Here is a 22,235-nt window from a genome sequence, read left to right on the forward strand (position 1 = left end):
GACATTCTGTGAATTGAAGACATGCTCTGAATTGAAGGACATACTGTGAATTGAAGGACATACTGTGAATTGAAGGACATGTGAATTGAAAGATTCTGTGAATTGAAGACATTCTGTGAATTGAAGACATGCTGTGAATTGAAGGACATTCTGTGAATTGAAGACATGCTGTGAATTGAAGGACATTCTGTGAATTAAAGTACATGCTGTGAATTGAAGACATTCTGTGAATTGAAGGACATTCTGTGAATTGAAGGACATTCTGTGAACTGAAGACATGCTGTGAATTGAAGGACATTCTGTGAATTGTGGGACATTCCGTGAATTGAAGACATGCTGTGAATTGTGGGACATTCTGTGAATTGAAGACATGCTGTGAATTGTGGGACATTCTGTGAATTGAAGGACATGTTGTGCTGGTTAGCCAGTAGCCACTATCTCCAAATGCAGTGCTAGGACAACATGTGCTTACACACCCACACCTGCCATATTTACTCACACCTTTTCAATCCTCTCAGGTATACCTGGGTGTATGGGAAGGGGGTTAGGAGTTGATATACCTGTGTCTATGGGAAGGGGGTTAGGAGTTGATATACCTGTGTCTATGGGAAGGGGGTTAGGAGTTGATATACCTGGGTGTATGGGAAGGGGGTTAGGAGTTGATATACCTGGGTGTATGGGAAGGGGGTTAGGAGTTGATATACCTATGTCTATGGGAAGGGGGTTAGGAGTTGATATACCTGTGTCTATGGGAAGGGGGTTAGGAGTTGATATACCTGTGTCTATGGGAAGGGGGTTAGGAGTTGATATACCTGTGTCTATGGGAAGGGGGTTAGGAGTTGATATACCTATGTCTATGGGAAGGGGTTAGGAGTTGATATACCTGTGTCTATGGGAAGGGGTTAGGAGTTGATATACCTGTGTCTATGGGAAGGGTGTTAGGAGTTGATATACCTGTGTCTATGGGAAGGGGGTTAGGAGTTGATATACCTGTGTCTATGGGAAGGGGGTTAGGAGTTGATATACCTGTGTCTATGGGAAGGGGGTTAGGAGTTGATATACCTTTGTCTATGGGAAGGGGTTAGGAGTTGATATACCTGTGTCTATGGGAAGGGGTTAGGAGTTGATATACCTGGGTGTATGGGAAGGGGGTTAGGAGTTGATATACCTATGTCTATGGGAAGGGGGTTAGGAGTTGATATACCTATGTCTATGGGAAGGGGGTTAGGAGTTGGTATACCTGTGTCTATGGGAAGGGGGTTAGGAGTTGGTATACCTATGTCTATGGGAAGGGGGTTAGGAGTTGGTATACCTTTGTGTCAGGACCCGGTTACGAACCTGGGTCTCCGGAGTGAGAAACAGTCACTTAACCAACTGAGCCACGAATAGTCAGCAGAACCCAGAAGATGAGGCAGACACAGCAGTACTTAAGACGGTGTATTTAATAAAGTAAAAAGGAGAAGTCCTTAAATACAAAAATGGCAAATCCAAAAGGTGGTAGGAATAGCACAAAAAAGCCTCAAGAGACACTCAAAAACAAAAACAGAATTCCACAAGAGCATCCACCGGAATCGACAGGAAAACACAGAACACTAGGGCTGGGTGCTAACATACAAACACAGAGCACAGAACTGAGGGAAACTAAGGGTTTAAATACATTCAGGGGAAACGAGGTACAGGTGCAAATAATAATGGGGAACAAGGGAAAAAACATAAGGTCAAAAAGCACAATGGGGGCATCTAGTGACCAAAACCCGGAACAACCCTGGCCAAATCCTGACACTGTGTCTATGGGAAGGGGGTTAGGAGTTGGTATACCTATGTCTATGGGAAGGGGGTTAGGAGTTGATATACCTATGTCTATGGGAAGGGGGTTAGGAGTTGATATACCTATGTCTATGGGAAGGGGGTTAGGAGTTGATATACCTGTGTCTATGGGAAGGGGGTTAGGAGTTGGTATACCTATGTCTATGGGAAGGGGGTTAGGAGTTGGTATACCTATGTCTATGGGAAGGGGGTTAGGAGTTGGTATACCTGTGTCTATGGGAAGGGGGTTAGGAGTTGATATACCTGTGTCTATGGGAAGGGGGTTAGGAGTTGGTATACCTATGTCTATGGGAAGGGGGTTAGGAGTTGGTATACCTGTGTCTATGGGAAGGGGTTAGGAGTTGATATACCTATGTCTATGGGAAGGGGGTTAGGAGTTGGTATACCTATGTCTATGGGAAGGGGGTTAGGAGTTGATATACCTGTGTCTATGGATAGGGGGTTAGGAGTTGAGATGGGATTCATGCTGATTTTACTATGGCTAATTAGCAACTCAATAGTCCAATGAGTGGTAGTGTTTAATGGAAATTATTACGGTATAATATCATGTAGTGTCATGTCATGCTGCGTTTCACATTCTGCATCAGTGATCAGAACAGAGGCTGCAGTTCTGTCAACATACACCAGAGGAGGACGTAGGACCACCAATTATGACTGAGGAAAGATCTACATGTACTTTTCAACATTAACAGCTGTCTGTAGACCACTGGTTTCAGTCCCACCCAAAGACCAGCTGGTGGTGTGTAGACCAGCTCATGTCTACTATCTCTAGTTATCAGAGTCACTCACCAGGGACATGTTCTAATTCTGACACTGAGTTACAGGCAGTGATGTGTTGCTCCCCTTCTCCCCCAGGACACTCCTGCTTCCCCTCCCCTCCTTATTTAGCTTCATACAAATTAAGAGGTTATTTTATCTCCTCTCGGAATTGTGGGGGGGTGACCAGAGGAGTGGACTGAAACTGAAATGTGTCCCAACTGGCACTATATTCCCTTTATAGTGCAATACTTTTGACAAAGGCCCATTAGGTTCTGGTCAACAGTAGTGCACTATAAGGGGAATAGGGAGACATCCTGAGTACCTCATCATGATGTTGGTCCTGTGTAGAACTAGTGTAGAATAATAAACTACAGATATGATTTGATGGAGGTAGGAGGTTAGATACCTCATCATGATGTTGGTCCCGTGTAGAAGTAGTATAGGATATTAAACTACAGATATGATTTGATGGAGGTAGAATATGAGTCAGTGATGAAGACAGGATCTCATGTAGAACAATGAGAATAGCTGGTGATTGGTTAACTTCAGAGCCCCCTCCCTCTGGTCCTCCCTGTCTGTCTCCTTATAGGTGGGTCCTGCAGCCTCTCCTCTCCTCACACTCCAACCCTGCTCATCTCTCAGCTGGACAGTAAGGGCCGTTCACACCTCACACTGACAACATGCTGGGGACACTCTGCACTCTCATCACTGCTCTAACATGTAAGGGATTTACTATATGTTCAACATGAATCAAAGAAAGCCATTAGAAGTTGTTAATTCATGTTTGATTTAATGTCTTAAATTGTATTTCATTCCCACAGATGTCAGTTGCCAGAAAGCAGTGACACAGACACCTTCAGTACTGACTGTCAGTACAAAGGGGACTGCCACTTTTCATTGTGACATCACCAAAGATGAAAATATGTATGTAATCTGGTATAAACAGGTTCCAGGAGGAGCTCCTCAGTATGTGTTAAGGTATCACTATACACTCGACTCTCCTGATCAATATGGATCTGGTTTCTCCTCTGATCATTTCACATCTAAAGCCACGTCTGATAAGGATTATCAGTTTATAATCAGTAATGTGGAGGAGACAGACTCAGCAGTGTATTACTGTCATACATGGGACAGCTCTGTTAAAGTGCACATATCACAGTGATATACACCATGACAAAAACCTCCTCACCAAATACACTCACTTCTGCTTTCAGATGTTCTGAATATAGACACTAACTGAATGTCAAGTCATCCTGAACCAGTGTGTCTGCAGGAGGAGAACATTCCATGCTTGTGTTTATCACAAAACCCTTCACACATTTAGTAGAATGTTGACATTAACAATTACACTGTCACGCCCTGACCTTAGATATCTCTGTTTTTCTATGTATTTTGGATAGGTCAGTGTGTGACTATGGTGGGTACTCTAGTTTTTGTATGTCTAGGGGTTTTTGTATGTCTATGTTGGCCTGATATGGTTCCCAATCAGAGACAGCTGTTTATCTTTGTCTCTAATTGGGGATCATATTTAGGTAGCCATGTCCCTCATTTGTACTGTGGGATCTTGTCTATGTATAGTTGCCTTAGTGCACATCAGTAGAGGCCCCTCCCTCTGGTCCTCCCTGTCTGTCTCCTTATAGGTGGGTCCTGCAGCCTCTCCTCTCCTCACACTCCAACCCTGCTCATCTCTCAGCTGGACAGTAAGGGCCGTTCACACCACACACTGACAACATGCTGGGGACACTCTGCACTCTCTTCACTGCTCTAACATGTAAGGAGTCTGACTTCCTGGAGGTTTTACTTCCTGGTTTATTAATAATGAGTCTGTATGTTTCTCTTTACTACATGTCACCTTCTTATTTCCCAGGTGTCTGTGGTGTGACTGTGGTGACACAGAAGCCTCCTGTTGTGACAGTGAGGAAAGGAGAGACGGCCACTATGGACTGTAACCTGGGGACTGTTGATAGTAGAGACGGCCACTATGGACTGTAACCTGGGGACTGTTGATAATAGAGACGAACACTCTGGACTGTAACCTGGGGACTGTTGATAATAGAGACGAACACTCTGGACTGTAACCTGGGGACTGTTGATAATAGAGACGAACACTCTGGACTGTAACCTGGGGACTGTTGATAGTAGAGACGGCCACTATGGACTGTAACCTGGGGACTGTTGATAATAGAGACGGCCACTATGGACTGTAACCTGGGGACTGTTGATAGTAGAGAAGGCCACTATGGACTGTAACCTGGGGACTGTTGATAATAGAGACGGCCACTATGGACTGTAACCTGGGGACTGTTGATAATGGAGACGGCCACTATGGACTGTAACCTGGGGACTGTTGATAATAGAGACAGCCACTCTGGACTGTAACCTGGGGACTGTTGATAGTAGAGATGAACACTCTGGACTGTAACCTGGGGACTGTTGATAATAGAGACGGCCACTATGGACTGTAACCTGGGGACTGTTGATAATAGAGACGGCCACTATGGACTGTAACCTGGGGACTGTTGATAATGGAGACGGCCACTATGGACTGTAACCTGGGGACTGTTGATAATAGTGCTGCTCGTTGGTATTAACAGGTTCCAGGAGGAGTTCCTCAGTACATATTAAGGTGGTACCACACTGGTTGGAGATCTGTAGAATATGGTTCTGGTTTCTCCTCTCCTAATTTTACATCTAATCATCAGTTTAAATCAGATTATTGTTTGATTATTAACAATGTGGAGGAGACAGACTCAGCAGTGTATTATTGTAAGACACATAATGCTAATGAAATCGTATAACAGTGATATACACCATGACAAAAACCACCTCCCAAATACACTCACTTCTGCATCGTGGCAGAGGGGTGAACTCTAAGAAACATCAGTTGATCAGTGATTATTATAACATTATATACAAGACACAATGGGAGATCTGGAAATGGAAGAACCATCCATTACTACATGTCAAAAAGATTATTAGAAGACATTGTCTGAAAGGAAACTGATGTTGTCTCTTGTGATCATCACCATCATCATCATCAGGTCAATACTGCATCATATGGATTTTGCTTTAACTGATGCATTCAAAAGGACCTGACAGAAACAGCGGAATATGATGCCATTCTATACACTGTTACTTCATAGAGAGGAACTCTAGAAAAACCTGAGATGTTTGTAGAGAGAGTGAAGCTCTGTCTGAATGGGATGTTTCAGTTCCTGTCCTCTCAGTAGAGAGAGTGAAGCTCTGTCTGAATGGGATGGTTCAGTTCCTGTCCTCTCAGTAGAGAGAGTGAAGCTCTGTCTGAATGGGATGGTTCAGTTCCTGTCCTCTCAGTAGAGAGAGTGAAGCTCTGTCTGAATGGGATGTTTCAGTTGCTGTCCTCTCAGTAGAGAGAGTGAAGCTCTGTCTGAATGGGATGGTTCAGTTCCTGTCCTCTCAGTAGAGAGAGTGAAGCTCTGTCTGAATGGGATGGTTCAGTTCCTGTCCTCTCAGTAGAGAGAGTGAAGCTCTGTCTGAATGGGATGGTTCAGTTCCTGTCCTCTCAGTAGAGAGAGTGAAGCTCTGTCTGAATGGGATGTTTCAGTTCCTGTCCTCTCAGTAGAGAGGGTGAAGCTCTGTCTGAATGGGATGGTTCAGTTCCTCTCCTCTCAGTAGAGAGAGTGAAGCTCTGTCTGAATGGGATGGTTCAGTTCCTGTCCTCTCAGTAGAGAGAGTGAAGCTCTGTCTGAATGGGATGGTTCAGTTCCTCTCCTCTCAGTAGAGAGAGTGAAGCTCTGTCTGAATGGGATGGTTCAGTTCCTGTCCTCTCAGTAGAGAGAGTGAAGCTCTGTCTGAATGGGATGGTTCAGTTCCTGTCCTCTCAGTAGAGAGAGTGAAGCTCTGTCTGAATGGGATGTTTTAGTTCCTGTCCTCTCAGTAGAGAGAGTGAAGCTCTGTCTGAATGGGATGGTTCAGTTCCTGTCCTCTCAGTAGAGTGAAGCTCTGTCTGAATGGGATGGTTCAGTTCCTGTCCTCTCAGTAGTGAGAGTGAAGCTCTGTCTGAATGGGATGTTTCAGTTCCTGTCCTCTCAGTAGAGAGAGTGAAGCTCTGTCTGAATGGGATGGTTCAGTTCCTCTCCTCTCAGTAGAGAGAGTGAAGCTCTGTCTGAATGGGATGGTTCAGTTCCTGTCCTCTCAGTAGAGAGAGTGAAGCTCTGTCTGAATGGGATGGTTCAGTTCCTGTCCTCTCAGTAGAGAGGGTGAAGCTCTGTCTGAATGGGATGTTTCAGTTCCTGTCCTCTCAGTAGAGAGGGTGAAGCTCTGTCTGAATGGGATGGTTCAGTTCCTGTCCTCTCAGTAGAGAGAGTGAAGCTCTGTCTGAATGGGATGGTTCAGTTCCTGTCCTCTCAGTAGAGAGAGTGAAGCTCTGTCTGAATGGGATGTTTTAGTTCCTGTCCTCTCAGTAGAGAGAGTGAGGAGGTTATTGTACGGCCGTGTAAACAAACTGAATCACTGTGGTATTCGGACAAGGAACCAAGCTCATTGTCACTGGTGAGTTCCCTTTATTTTAACCTTATATTTTTGTATTCAAGGTTTTTTGTAAAACATAATAGTTAATAGAGTTACATATTTAACATTATATTATTTTTTTCATGTTTATTTAGTGTAAATAACCTACTTTGTGGACTGATTATCAAGAGTCATGGACACCATGTGACATCTTCTTAACCTACAGTACATCTGTAGTTGTTGATTTCTCATCTAAACTTAAAAAACATGATGGACTATTTGACCATGTAGGTTACTGCTGTCACTTGACAACAATACTCATTTATAATGTCTCATACAATAATCATCTATTTACTCAGAGGTAGATTTGAATGTGAAGTCAACATAAAGTTGTATCAACCTTTAAGGCATTGGTCCCACCTTATATTAAAGAATGATAAAACCATGTATATGGTAGTTACACAATGTTGCTACATGATTCATTACATTGCAGGCTACTAAATGACAGTTGGTAACTCTGTTTCCTGGGTGACTAGTAGTAGGATATATGTTTGATTGTATCCCTCATTCAGCACATCTGACTACTTGATGATGTTTAAACGTAGAGATCTGAACTCATTATCCACTTGTACAGAAATCTGCTTCACCTCTGAAAAGTCACATATGGAGAGTTACTTAGGAAGTTTAAAACTAAGACCAGGTACAAACAGAGATTTGTGAGTAACATGTAACGATAGAATTACATGGTTTTAGTGCCTTATAATTTATGAGCCCAACATGTTAATTGTTTGTAGCCTTTGAGAAAATGCTGTACTGTTTATTCTACAGTATAATCACACAACCATGTTTCATTCTACTAATTTATCAAATGATTTTGTGTAATATTTATTCTGCTCATTCCATTGGTCCAGACTCTACCCTCCCTCCGCCTGTCTTGACCATCCTCCCTCCGTCCAGTGAAGAGTTGAAATCCAGCAAAGTCACCCTGGTGTGTCTGGCCAGTCAGATGGCCATGGGCTACGCAGATGTCAGCTGGACAGCGGGAGGGAATCCGGTCACCGGCGGCATCGCAACGAGTGGCCCGGTGCCGCAAGCCGACAAGACGTTTCAACTCAGCAGCTGTCTGACCGTTGACACGTCAGAATGGAACCAGGACAAAGTGTTCTCATGTAAAGTCACCGCGGGATCCAAGTTCGCTGAGAAAGGCATCAAGAAGTCTGAATGCAGCACTGAATAGCCTGAGAACCATTGTAATGTCCATTTCAATTTCTACATCACTTTTCAAGTTATTGTTAATGCATTAGAAGTTTAACCTGCATATATACATTATGTTCCATAAAAGATGAATAGCTAATCACACTGATATAATAGGCTACACGATAAGTAGACTTTTTATATTTGAAATGTGTTGTTTTGTAGATGTATAATAGAGGAATAGTTAGAGCTTTGCTGTATTGTGGATATTCAATAAAGAACATTCTAAAGAACAAGTGTTTGTATTTGATCATGTTGATGAACATCAGTGTTAGCAGCTCTAAATGAGGGGGAGTTTAACTGAACTCAAATAGAGCAGCCTGCTCTCTGACTTCAGTCTAGATCCAGAAATAGTTGATCTCGATATCATATATATTTAAATTAGTACCTCACATTATTGAGAACCTTCATTAGTATGATATGATTGTACTATGATTGTACTATGAGATCATTCTAAAATAATTCTAAAAGTATTTAATAATCATCCATATCTATCTAAAATATAGTTGATTTGTAAAGAAATCATGTGATTGGGGATCACATTATTTCCTTGACAATATTTTCTGGTACTATTTCACTGTATGAGGAATTAAAACAAGAATACAATAACATGATATATTCAATATATTCATATTTTATAGCTCCAATATGCAAAAGTGTTATAATCTTACTGCAACGTACAATAGCATTTTGCTACTTCTGGAGAGAGTTTGCTGCACTGAAAGTAAAGGGGCTGAATAATTTTGCACGCCCAATTTTTCAGTTTTTGATTTGTTAAAAAAGTTTGAAATATCCAATAAATGTCGTTCCACTTCATGATTGTGTCCCACTTGTTGTTGATTCTTCACAAAAAAATACAGTTTTATATCTTTATGTTTGAAGCCTGAAATGTGGCAAAAGGTCGCAAAGTTCAAGGGGGCCAAATACTTTCGCAAGGCACTGTATCTGCAAATAGCAGGGGGAGAGAAGTGAGACAAATATTGTAATATGCTGCCACCTTGTGTTTCAACGGTATTACAGAAATAGTCCTATATCATGGACTGTATTTGCAGTTTTTACCAACGTACATATGTAACGGTTTTCTTCTTCCTCTGAGGAGGAGTAGTCAATATCGGATCAATGCGCAGCGTGGTATGTGTTCATGATGGTTTATTTACTCTACACTGAAATACAACATAACAACGTGAAAATAAACGAAAACCGAAACAGTCCTATAAGGTGCAGAAAACACTAAAACAGAAAATAATCACCCACAAAACACAGGTGGGAAAAGGCTACCCAAGTATGGTTTTCAATCAGAGACAACGAACGACACCTGTCTCTGATTGAGAACCATACCAGGCCAAACACAAAAACACAATATAGAAAAAAGAACATAGACTACCCACCCCAACTCACGCCCTGACCATACTAAAACAAAGACATAACAAAGGAACTAAGGTCAGAACGTGACAACATAAGTATAAATATTTTAAAGTACAACTTAAGTAGTTTTTGGGGGGTATCTGTACTTTACTATTTATATTTTTGACTACTTTTACTTTTACTTCACTCCATTCCTAAATAAAATGATGACAATTGCATACTTTTTCCACCACTGGTATTTACAGATGCTATAGGTATAAATATTTTATTATAATATGAGATGAGGATTTCAATGATTATAACATTTCTAGACTACATTATGTCCATCACACATCATCAACACAATCACAAATTATCATATTTATGAAGGTTGGTGTGTTTGTGAGCACAAAGCTCTCTTCAGTTCCTGGTTGATCTTGTTCAGAGAGGGATGTAGTAGTAATGTAGTTAAGACTATATCAGTCCTATAAAGGCCCGTCCACACCAAGGCCAATAACTATAATGATAACTATAACGATAAACTATTCATAAATATAAAACATTGGTGTGCGTCTACACTAGATGACAGTTTATCGTTTATTGTTGTACAGTTCACCTGTCAATCAACGGATCAAGGCTTAGGGATCCTCCTTCTTCTAATCTTCGTGGACGAAGGCCATTTATTCTGTCTGCTGTCTTCATCTGTGTCCTCAAATCTGCCCTTAATGGTGTCCTCATCTCTCTCCTTAATGGTGTCCTCAGATCTTCCCTCAGTGGTGTCCTCAAATCTGCCCTTAATGGTGTCCTCACCTCTCTCCTTCATGGTGTCCTCACTTCTCTCCTTAATGGTGTCCTCCACTCTCTCCTTAATGGTGTCGTCACTTAATGGTGTCATCACCTCTCCCCGTAATGGTGTCCTCATCCCTCCCCTTAATGATGTCCCCATCTCTCCCCTTAATGGTGTCCTTACCTCTCCTTAATGGTGTCCACAACTCTCCCCTTAATGGTGTCCTTACCTCTCCTTAATGGTGTCCTCAACTCTCCCCGTAATGGGGTCCTCATCTCTCCCCTTAATGGTGTCCTCACCTCTCTCCTTAATGGTGTCCTCACCTCTCTCCTTACTGGTGTTCTCACCTCTCCCCTTAATGGTGTCCTCACCTCTCCCCTTAATGGTGTCCTCACCTCTTCCCGTAATGGTGTCCTCATCTCTCCCCTTAATGGTGTCCTTACCTCTCCTTAATGGTGTCCTCAACTCTCCCCGTAATGGTGTCCTCATCTCTCCCCTTAATGGTGTCCTCACCTCTCTCTTTAATGGTGTCCTCACCTCTCTCCTTAATGGTGTCCTCAACTCTCCCTGTAATGGGGTCCTCATCTCTCCCCTTAATGGTGTCCTCACCTCTCTCCTTAACGGTGTCCTTACCTCTCTCCTTACTGGTGTTCTCACCTCTCCCCTTAATGGTGTCCTCACCTCTCCCCTTAATGGTGTCCTCATCTCTCCCCGTAATGGTGTCCTCATCTCTCTCAATGGTACCCTGATGTCTGACCTCAGTGGCGTCCTCATTTGAGGACCCTCTGTACGAGGCGTGATGTTTGAATCATTTGATCATGAATAATGGCAATGTCCATGCAAAACGGTTATATCCAACAGAAAATCTCTATCTACTGTCTCTGTGAGTTTAATACTGTACAAAAAAAGTATCTCCACCCTACATGAAATAAAATATTTATACAAAACCAAAACGCATTAGATTTTAAATAGAATGGTGTCTGCTGGTCAGACACAAAGAACACAAGATAAAAGATGAAGGTCTATCAGGAACTGTAATCTATAAATAATCCATCGCTGTGAGGAAGAGAGACAGGCTGGCAAGTACATACAACACCCCCCACAAAATTACAAAATTATGCCACAAAATAACTATCACTAAGTATATAAATATGTTATTTACAGTTATAAGGGGAATCTGATGGTCTTAAATTGTATTGTACTATATTCAGAAATTATTCAAAATAATTCTGGCCTTATTCACCCACTTTTTCGGGTATTTGGTATTTTATTAGGATCCCCATTAGCTGTTGCAAAAGCAGCAGTTACTCTTCCTGGGGTCCACACAAAACATGAAACTGTCACGGCCGTCGCAAGGAGGAGGCCAAGGCGCAGCGCGGTAAGCGTACATTATTCTTTAATTAAAGAAAGAATACTGAACAAACTAACAAAATGAACCATGACGCTAATCTGCATTGTGCAGACAGGCAACTAAACATAGACCAAGAACCTACAAAAAACAAAAAGGAACATGGCTACCTAAATAGGATCCCCAATCAGAGACAACGATAACCAGCTGCCTCTGATTGGAAACCAATTCAGGCCACCATAGACATACACACTACCTATAACTACCAAAACCTTTAGATATACAAAACCCCTAGACAATACAAAAACTAACATACCCACCCTCGTCACACCCTGACCTAACCAAAATAATAACGAAAACAAAGATAATTAAGGTCAGGACGTGACAGAAACATAATACAGAATGACATAATACAGGACATCAATAGACAAGAACAGCTCAAGGACAGAACTACTGTAGCCTACATATCAATGCATACACACAAACTATCTAGGTCAAACAGGGGAGAGGCATTGTGCAGCGAGGTGTTGCCGCAATCTGTTTTTTTAAAACCAGGTTTGTTGTTTATTTGAGCAATATGAGATGGAAGGAAGTTCCATGCAATAAGGGCACTATATAGAACTGTACACTTTCTTGAATTTACACTGGATTTGGGGACTGTGAAAAGACCCCTGGTGGCATGTCTGGTGGGATAAGTGTGTGTGTCAGAGCTGTGTGTAAGTTGACTATGCAAACAATTTGGAATTTTCAACACGTTAATGTTTGTTATAAAAAGAAGAAGTGATGCAGTCAGTCTCTCCTCAACTCTTAGCCAAGAGAGACTGGCAGCATAGCATTTATATCAGCCCTCTAATTACAATTAAGAGCAAGACGTGCCGCTCTGTTCTGGGCCAGCTGCAGCTTAACTAGGTCTTTCCTTGCAGCACTGGATCACACGACTGGATAATAATCAAGATTAGACAAAACGAGAGCCTGCAGAGCATCTCTTTTTCACGGACAGACCTCTCCCCATCTTTACAGTCATCTATATGTTTTGACCATGACCGTTTACAATCTAAGGTTACGCCCCAAAAAATGTTGTCTCTGACAAATAGGTTTATGATAGCATTTCATATCATCATGTTTTCATATTTTCTACATAGTCTATCGGTAAATAGCCCACCCAATTTTACCTACCTCATCCCCATACTGTTTATATTTATTTACTTTTCTGCTCTTTTGCACACCAATATCTCTACCTGTACATGACCATCTGATCATTTATCATTCCAGTGTTAATCTACAAAACTTGTTAATTGTTTACTCCGTGTGTAACTCTTTGTTGTCTGTTCACACTGCTAAGCTTTATCTTGACCAGGTCGCAGTTGCAAATGAGAACTTGTTCTCAACTAGCCTACCTGGTTAAATAAAGGTGAAATATATTTTTTTAAATGTACATGATCTTGTATGTTTTTTGTATCTGATAGCTGAGGAAGTAAGCTTTTTGCTAATATAAGTCATGACTAGTTCCTCCTTGCCATGAAGGATGAATCAAGGTTTCCCAGGACCAAATAAAGCCTTTTTTCAGAATGTGTTTCTGTTCTTCTCCTTATTAATGAGATAAGAGGAAAAGTCAGACTCAAAGCAAGGGTTTAGTGAGAGGAAAAACAGTACAGAACGTAAACAGTGTAGTACTTATTCTGATCTTGTTCTGTCAACTCTAATTCAGTACACCATTTGTGACGTCCTAAGATAAGTTTACCAACCCTCTAATTTAGAAAGAACAATTTATATTACTGATGGTGATGATGATGGTGATAATGATGGTGATGAAGATGATGATGATGGTAATGATGATGGTGATGATGATGATGATTATGATGCTAATGATGATTGTGATGATAATGATGATGATGATGATGATGGTAATAATGATGGTGATGATGATGATGATGATGATGATGATGATGATGATGATGATGATGATGATGAAGAATCCAAGATCAGTTTCCTTTCAGACAATGTATTTTGATCATCATTTTGACATGTAGGGATGGGATGGATGGTACTTCCATTCCCAGATCTCCCATGTTGTTTATAATATAGGACAACCCCCCAAAATCAAGTGAAATCAACACAATAGTCTTTCACCCTCATTATAATAATCTGTAATCATGATACAGGTGCAAAGAGACAAACACATACTGTTGGTTTCGGAATTCAATGTTTATTACATTAGAAAATGAAGTATAGCTTTACAGAAGCACAAGCATAAAAGCATTACAGTGGTTTAACATCGTCTATCCATAACAGGGTGTTGAAGGTTTACGTTGGATACATGTAACATTGATCTTAGATATGATGATCTGTGTATATATATTCCTGTACAAATATACATGTCCTGAATGTAAGAAATGTGATAGGATAGAGGCTGAAATATTTGCGTTTGCATTGCTTATAGCAGTCACGTCAAAAAAAAAAGAAAGATTATGTATATACATTTTCTTAGATCATGATTTGTATGATTCAATTGGGGGATATTTTTACTTCGGAATTCTGAAAATGATGATGGTTAGATGAATGTCCTACTCTCTGGCAGAATGGCACCACTACAAAATTCTGTCAACTTTCCCAAAATTCCCATTTTTTTGAATATCCCCAGGTTTGCTGGATTTCCCGTGCTTTTCTTCTAGTATTTCTGGAAAACCTGGGAATTTTGGGGAAGTTACCAGAATTTTGCAACCTGGGGAAATTAGCCATCATCAGCCCTCTGATTACAATGAAGAGCAAAACGTGCAGCTCTGTTCTGGGCCAGCTGCAGCTTAACAAGGTCTTTCCTTGTAGCACTGGATCACACGACTGGATAATAATCCAGACAAAACGAGAGCCTGCAGGCACAGAGAAAGACACATTCTGCACAGGAAGCAGGTGAGGGGAGGATGAATCATAATAACAGCTGAAATAGAAACGATGTGTTTGAAACCATGACATGTATTTAGCTCCAGCCAGCCAAATTCACATCCTCCCTACCAGGCCATCTGTTATGCTTCGGCATCTTCACCCACATTTACATTCACGGTCATCACATCGTCCTGAATATTGATCTCACACTTTTCACCATAGAAGCCCTCATTGCATTCACAAATTGTCAAAGAGGTGTCTAGTATTCTCTTGCATAGGCCATTTCCACAGTCAGTGTTGCCAGAGCAGGGGTCAAGTTGTTTAATCTGGTTATCACTTTTTACATAGACTGAAAAGAAGCCCCAGTGACAGTCATTTCTGATTAGCGCATCTGGAGTTTCAGAAAACCCATCTTTTTTTGTTGAAATATGGATAGCTGCAATTTGAGTCATAGCCAACTTGTATGAAGAAGGACCATACCTGCTGTATTTATATGAACATTCAGGAAGTTTGTTCAGCACTTCAGGCTTTGAACACTCTATGTTTTTCACACAGTTAGAAGCGTATTCTTTTATAGTATTTCCAATAAAATGGTTGCCTTTCTCTGAGAAGCTCACAGCAACAATGAACTTCTCAAGAGAAATCTTGGTGAAACGTAACATGTCATGGCTACTGGCATCTTCCTTTTTGTACACAGCAACTATCCAGTCATACCAGAAGTACTTTTTATTCAAAAACTCTCTAACTTTGGTAGCTAGTGGGGTCATTTCTAAGAATTCGGATGTGCCAATCACTTTCACATCGTTCTTCATGTACTGTTCAAAGTTCTCAATGCATTTCAGCACTGTTTGTGTGTGAGCTTGGGTAATGTTGTAAAACTGAATAATTGACTGCTTGGCCTTGGCCTCTGTGTTGAAGTCCTTCAGCTTGTAATAGACGAGATTCAGCTGCAGGCCCTTCCACATCAGACCTCTAAAATATGTGCTGTATGTCTTCACCTTTTCAACTTCACCACTGAATTTTGTTACTGTGAGCTCCAGGAGGTTTTTGGAGAGTGAAGGCTGGTCTCCCGTCAGGTATTTGTAGAAATTGGTGACACTGTTCTCAGTTGCTGTGTTCTCATAGAACTGGGTGAACCTCAGAATCAGAATCATAAAACAATTGTCAGGCAACAAACCTTATTAGGAATTTTACTTGTGTGTTATTTCAACAGTTGGAAGTTAGTTTAGTTTAGTTTAAAAGAAAGAAAGAAAGAAAGAAAGAAAGAAAGAAAGAAAGAAAGAAAGAAAGAAAGAAAGAAAGAAAGAAAGAAAGAAAGAAAGAAAGAAAGAAAGAAAGAAAGAAAGAAAAAACTTGATGTGGTTACTGAAATAGCTGTATCTTTTTATTGGTAGAATATATATCTGTTCTGATTGCTGATTTGAATAGCAGCGAAATAGACAAATATTGCATAACCTACTTTTTTGGCAATTTTGTGAGGAAAGTGGTCAAAATTGCATTTGTTTCTAAAAGTTGAGTGAAAAAGTAGTTGATGTGGTTACGGAAATAGCTGTATCTTTTTATTGGTAGAAAATGTCTGTTCTGATTTCTTACACTAGTTTTCGTCTAATGGGTCATTCTTGAATTGCAGTGGCATTTGAGCATGACATCTTGTAAGTGTATTTGGGTACATCTTTCCATCTACATCAACTACTATGGCACTTAATGAACTGTTTTGATATTTTTGATGTGTTTCCCATTATGATGACACTGTGCTGCAAATAGAAGTAGCAACGGCAATGATGGTAACACCAATTACACATTTTAGGTAATTAAGGATTTTCTTAAGTGAAGGCCACCGATGCTCAATAAATAGGATCAGATGTAGGGTCTTAATTTGATAACCCTGTTGCAAGATAACTTTTCTGCAATACTTTACCTGTAGTGTATTTGAGATTTTAAAGGGATTCTTAAGTTTGTAATTTCCACTTTGACATTTCAGACTTGATTTTCCAGTACGAAAAATCTAGCAACCTCTACAAAAATATAAATTAAATATTATCCACATAATTATTCACATTTCCTTTTATTGCTGGATTATTTTCCATTTGTAGCAAACTGGATCAAATTAAGATACCACATCTGTAAGTACACTGTACATACAAAAGTATGTGGACGTCGCTTCAAATGAGTGGATTCAGCTATTTCAGCCACACCCATTGCTGACAGGTGTATAACATTGAGGACACAGCCATGCAATCTCCATACGCAAACATTTGCAGTAGAATTGCCTTACTGGAGAGCTCAGATACTTTCAATGTTGCACCGTCATAGTATACCAGATTTCCAAGTCAGTTCGTGAAATTTCTGCCCTGCTAGTGCTGCCCCAGTGAACTGTAAGTGCTGTTATTGTTAAGTGGAAACGCCTAGGAGCAAAAACGTCTCAGCTGCCAAGTGGTAGGCCACACAAGCTCACAGAATGTGACCGCCGAGTGCTGAAAATCATCTGTCCTCGGTTGCAACACTCACTACCGAGATCCAAACTGGCTCTGGAAGCAACATCAACACAATAGCTTCATGAAACGGGTTTCCATGGCTGAGCAGCCATACACAAGCCTGAGATCACCATGCCAAGCGTCGGTCGGAGTGGTGTAAAGCTCACCGCCATTGGACTCTGGAGCAGTGGAAACGTGTTTTCTGGAGTGATCAGTCAGGCTTCACCCTCTTGCAGTCAATGAACAAATCTGAGTTTTAGCGGAAGAGAAGAGAACGCTACCTGCTCCAATGCGTAGTGCCAACTGTAAAGTTTTGTGGAGATGGAATAATGGTCTGGAGCTGTTTTTCATGGTTCGGGCTAGGCCCCTTAGTTCCAGCATAGGGAAATCTTAACACTACAGCATACAATCATATTCTAGATGATTCTGTGCTTTCAACTTTGTGGCAACAGTTTGGGAAAGGCCCTTTCCTGTTTCTGCATGACAAAATATATTGAGGACAATGCCCCCATGCACAAAGCGAGGTCCATACAGATATGGTTTGTTGAGATCGGTGTAGAAGAACTTGACTGGCCAGCACAGAGCACAGAGCACAGATCTCAACCCCATCGAACACCTTTGGGATGAATTGAATCGCTGACTGAGCCAGGCCTAATCGCCCAACATCCGTGCCCAACATCAGTGCCCGACTTCACTAATGCTCTTGTGGCTGAATGGAAGCAAGTACCCAGAGCAATGTTCCAACATCTAGTGGAAAGCCTTTCCAGAAGAGTGGAGGTTGTTATAGCAGCAAAGGGGGACCAACTCCATATTAATGCCCATGATTTTGGATTGGGATGTTTAATGAGCAGGTGTCCACATACTTTTGGTTATGTAGTGTATTTTAAACAATGCATAAACATAACGTTTTGCAGTATAAAGGACTTGCATTATGTTTTTTCATTGATAAACAGTTCAATATAAACAAAACAATTTATGATGTGTAACTATTAGTCATTTGTCAAGTTATTTTTGTTATGGGTGAAAATGCAAGGTAGGCAAATGCAACCTCAATTCTAGAAACATCTAACCTGTTGGGAAAATGGTCAAAATTCACAGTGGTTACAGAGGGTAGAATGTTGGATACCATCACTGATTTTTAAAGCAGTAACTACAATTAAAGTTGTAAACGGTTACATACTTCTCCACCAGTTGTCTCTTCTTGTCCTTGTCCTTGGCTGCCATGCTCTCCGTCAAGAAATCCGTGAACATGTCCCAGGAGTTGCTGATCTTAAGCTCGTCTTGAGAGTAGACACTGGTGTAGGCTACCCACTGGACTTCAGTTTTCAGAGAGTTGATTTGCAAAGTGATTGAGTCAAGCTTTCTGTTAACCTCTGCAAACTGAGTCTTCACCTCAGCTAACACTGGGTCATCTTGACCGACAAATGCCAGGGCAAAATTTACAGCAGCACCAGCAAAACCACCAAAGGCAGGGCCATAACGTGCCGTGAACTTTAAGACTTTCTTAAGTACACTAGTCCAATCTGATGAATCCTTTGCCTCAACTATTATATTTACAATTTCCAAACTCTTTTCAAATAATTCAGTAGATTTCTCAACTCTTTCTCTTGTGTAGTATTCTATGTCTTCAATTGATACAGTGGTGCCAATTGAGGTTGCATATAACAGGAGTATCAGCAGTGCTGAAGATGCCATGACTGCAAATTAGAAGAAAAAAGATATATGTATATTTACAGTGTTAAAGTTCAATAGCTTTTCCAGATGTATACATATTAATATCCAACAAGGGTTGGTAAAAACAAGCTTTGTGATTGGTTGAGATACTGCACGTTTTAAGCCGTGCTAAAAAAGTTGTTTACAAAGGGTAGGCCTATGACGCAAAAATAGGCTACTTTTTTATTGTTGGATCTGAGAAACCACATCCATTGTCCCATCAGCCCAGGCTGTATTTTCTTCTTCTCACCCCATAATGACAAAGTGAAAACATGTCTTTAGAAATGTTTGCAAATGTATTGGGTCAATACGTGTTAAATCACCTTTGGCATTGATTACAGCAGTCTTGTACAATATTTGCAGATTGTTATTTTTTTAATTCTTCAAGCTCTGTCAAATTGGTTGTTGACCATTGCTAGTCAGCCATTTTCAAGTCATGCCATAGATTTTCAAGCCAATTTAAGTCAAAACTGTGTCTAGGCCACTCAGGAACATTCGATGTCATCTTGGTAAGTAACTCCAGTGTATATTTGGCCTTATTTTAGGTTATTGTCTGCTGGTGGAAAGTAGACTGAACCAGGTTTTCCTCTAGGATTTTGCCTGTGTTTAGCTCTATTCAGTTTATTTTTATTCTCCCAAAAATGTCTAGTCCTTGCCAATGACAAGCATACCCATAACATGATGCATCAACCATCATGCTTGAAAATATGAACAGTGGTACTCAGTGATGTGTTGTGTTGGATTTTCTCCAAATATAATGCCTTGTATTCAGGACATAAATGTAATTTATTTTCCTTCTTTTCACTCTGTCATTTAGGTTAGTATTGTGGAGTAACTACAATGTTGTTGATTCAAAAGTCATCATTGGCCTTGTTGTGAATTTTTTTAAGAAGCTATTTCTGTTTATTTGTTTTACCATTTTAATTTAAAACAAGCACAGTAAAGGTACCTCATTGTAACCCAGAAATGATTTTGATATTGAGATGAAAACAGCTGCATTGGAACTTTAACTTGATCTTCACTGTAAAAATGCATCTAGACGTTATTTTCTCTTGCTTCTAGCCTAACACTTGCTTTGCTTGATTTGAACAAACGTTGCTATCTGCCTCTCCGACCTTTGCAACATAGTTAAAAAATAATAATTTGATCTCCACCGGGCCATAGAGAATAAACGTGTCAGGACAAGACAGATAGTGTTTCTGAGACAGGTGAAATCATGCATCAGCATACTGTTTATGGATATAAAGACATGGCCATAGAATAACAGGTCAAACTAAACAAAATGCAGCTGGTTTGCTCTCTCTCCAGCTTCAGTTTGAAGTCATTGTGTTATCTACATTAAATTTAATGTAATAAATAACCCATTGTAGAAAAGCAATTGTACACACAAGGTTATGCGATACAAATGTTTTGCACAGCTGTGCTGATCTACTGTACTCGGCTTCACCTCATACCTATGACCACAGCATAGCCATGCTAAAAAATGGTGTCACATGCCCTCTTGTGTACAATTTATTTTATATACATATACTGTAACGACCCTGGGTTTATAAGCACGGATATCCACTCTGCCGCTTGAGATTGCTTTTGGGGCACAGGCGACAGCTTGCTGGACTTCGGGCTAGAAGGTTGACGGTTCGAGACCTACTCCCTGCCTGTTTCATGACAATGCATATTAATAAGTGATTAGTCATTTTATTAAAATAATAATTTATAGACCTACCTGAAATTCCAAAGGTAAGCAAAAGTTCAAGTCTTGAGGTGAAGAGATGTGTCTCTACCAAATGTTTAGGCTGTTTCAGCCTCACATTTGACAACCCCTTTATAGCCACCAAATTCATTTTCTTCATAAACAAACCCTGTAACCGTTTTTTTAACAAATAAAAGAGGGTTTATTGGCCTTTAAATATTTACTTAACAAACATCCCCCCTCCATGTGATCTCCCTACCGACTTCATCATAAAATATTTAATGTGCTTGCTGAAAGCAAGACTAATCTCTATTACTATTCTGCTCCCTGTAGTGCTTACACACAGCTATAATCACCAAACCAACTTTCAAATGTGCAGATGACACCATCTTAGATTTCTTGATAAAATATTTTTTCTATACATAGCAAAGTTCACAGAGACAACACTTAAAGCATTTTCTTTTTAAATGTATTTATTTATTTATTTTACCACATTTTCTCCCCAATTTCTTGGTATCCAATTGTTTTAGTAGCTACTATCTTGTCTCATCGCTACAACTCCCGTACGGACTCGGGAGAGACGAAGGCTGAAAGTTAGGGGTCCTCCGATACACAACCCAACCAAGCCGCACTGCTTCTTAACACAGCGCGCATCCAACCCGGAAGCCACCAGCACCAATGTGTCGGAGGAAACACCGTGCACCTGGCAACCTTGGTTAGTGTGCGCTGCGCCCGGCCCGCCACAGGAGTCGCTGGTGTGCGATGAGGCAAGGATATCCCTACCGGCCAAGCCCTCCCTAAACGAACAACGCTGGGCCAATTGTGCGTCGCCCCACGGACCTCCCGGTCACGGCCGGTTGCGACAGAGCCTGGGCACGAACCCAGAGTCTCTGGTGGCACAGATGGCGCTGCAGTGCAGCGCCCTTCTGCGCCACCTGGGAGGCCCCCACTTAAAGCATTTTCAAGTGGCTGATGAGAAATCAAAGCAGGGGAGTATGAAGGGAATGCTATCACAGCATACTGAGGACGTTACTTACCATTCTGACGGTGGAAATAAAGGCGAAACTAATCAATTTTACGCAAAATGATGCTCGAGGACATAAATAGATAATGTACACGTGATCAACCTGAGAGAAAGATTAGAAAACAACAACACTTACCTGACTGCTCCCATCCCTGGCTGGACAGCCAATACAGACAATGATGGTACACAGGATTGGCCAGCCGACACAATCACTTGCTAATCCCAGAGTCCTCATTGTGAAATGCCAATGCTTCACATAGACAAGATTATTGTGGAAGCAAGGAAATCCCCTATGTAGATGCCTGCTCTCACTGTCTGGTTTGCAGTTGACTCCAGTGATCATACCTACAAGCATCGGCGACCCTGCTACTCGATCATGAACCGGGTGAGGGGCTTTGGCTACCAGGCTTTACTGCTGTACCCGGCAATCATCAAGCTGATGCATGGAGCTGAACAATGTCTTTTCACGACACAAACCTAAGTAGTGAAGTTTGTTTGCTCTCTGGAGGAAGAAGGCCGTGAACAGCTCGCTAACTTTGTTTACAAACAAGGGCTATGGGTCTAGTGCTGGCACTTGGGACTGTGAAAAATAAACCCGGAACCATGAACCAGAAACTGGGGCTGCTGCAGGTGCTGGTTCGGGATCT

At 41.0% G+C, this 22,235-nt stretch overlaps 2 protein-coding genes across 2 annotated transcripts; one reads left to right on the forward strand and one right to left on the reverse strand.

The window, feature by feature from the left end:
• Positions 1-3,220: 3,220 nt before the first annotated feature.
• LOC135538580 (immunoglobulin lambda-1 light chain-like) lies at positions 3,221-8,558 on the forward strand. The gene is made up of 4 exons (XM_064964469.1): positions 3,221-3,306; positions 3,408-3,736; positions 7,083-7,116; positions 7,986-8,558. The coding sequence occupies exons 1-4, from the start codon at positions 3,267-3,269 to the stop codon at positions 8,309-8,311; spliced, it is 729 nt and encodes a 242-aa protein (XP_064820541.1). The 5' UTR covers positions 3,221-3,266; the 3' UTR covers positions 8,312-8,558.
• Positions 8,559-13,993: 5,435 nt separating this feature from the next.
• On the reverse strand, positions 13,994-20,654 carry LOC135538577 (uncharacterized). The gene is made up of 3 exons (XM_064964465.1): positions 20,598-20,654; positions 18,342-18,858; positions 13,994-15,824 (listed from the first exon to the last, which is right to left on the reverse strand). The coding sequence occupies exons 2-3, from the start codon at positions 18,854-18,856 to the stop codon at positions 14,828-14,830; spliced, it is 1,512 nt and encodes a 503-aa protein (XP_064820537.1). The 5' UTR covers positions 18,857-18,858; positions 20,598-20,654; the 3' UTR covers positions 13,994-14,827.
• Between the last annotated feature and the right edge of the window lie 1,581 nt (positions 20,655-22,235).

The sequence above is a fragment of the Oncorhynchus masou genome, unplaced genomic scaffold (assembly GCF_036934945.1).
Source record: "Oncorhynchus masou masou isolate Uvic2021 unplaced genomic scaffold, UVic_Omas_1.1 unplaced_scaffold_986, whole genome shotgun sequence".
Lineage (NCBI taxonomy): Eukaryota > Metazoa > Chordata > Actinopteri > Salmoniformes > Salmonidae > Oncorhynchus > Oncorhynchus masou.

What these genes read in the sequence shown, in the direction of transcription:
- LOC135538580 (XM_064964469.1), top strand. Translation starts at nt 3,267, where the DNA reads ATGCTGGGGACACTCTGCACTCTCATCACTGCTCTAACAT. An exon ending in ACAGCTCTGTTAAAGTGCAC is followed by an intron (nt 3,737 to 7,082) that starts ATATCACAGTGA and finishes TGAATCACTGTG; the next exon opens with GTATTCGGACAAGGAACCAA. An exon ending in AACCAAGCTCATTGTCACTG is followed by an intron (nt 7,117 to 7,985) that starts GTGAGTTCCCTT and finishes CCATTGGTCCAG; the next exon opens with ACTCTACCCTCCCTCCGCCT.
- LOC135538577 (XM_064964465.1), bottom strand. Translation starts at nt 18,856, where the DNA reads ATGGCATCTTCAGCACTGCTGATACTCCTGTTATATGCAACCTCAATT. An exon ending in AAGAGACAACTGGTGGAGAA is followed by an intron (nt 15,825 to 18,341) that starts GTATGTAACCGT and finishes TCTGATTCTGAG; the next exon opens with GTTCACCCAGTTCTATGAGA.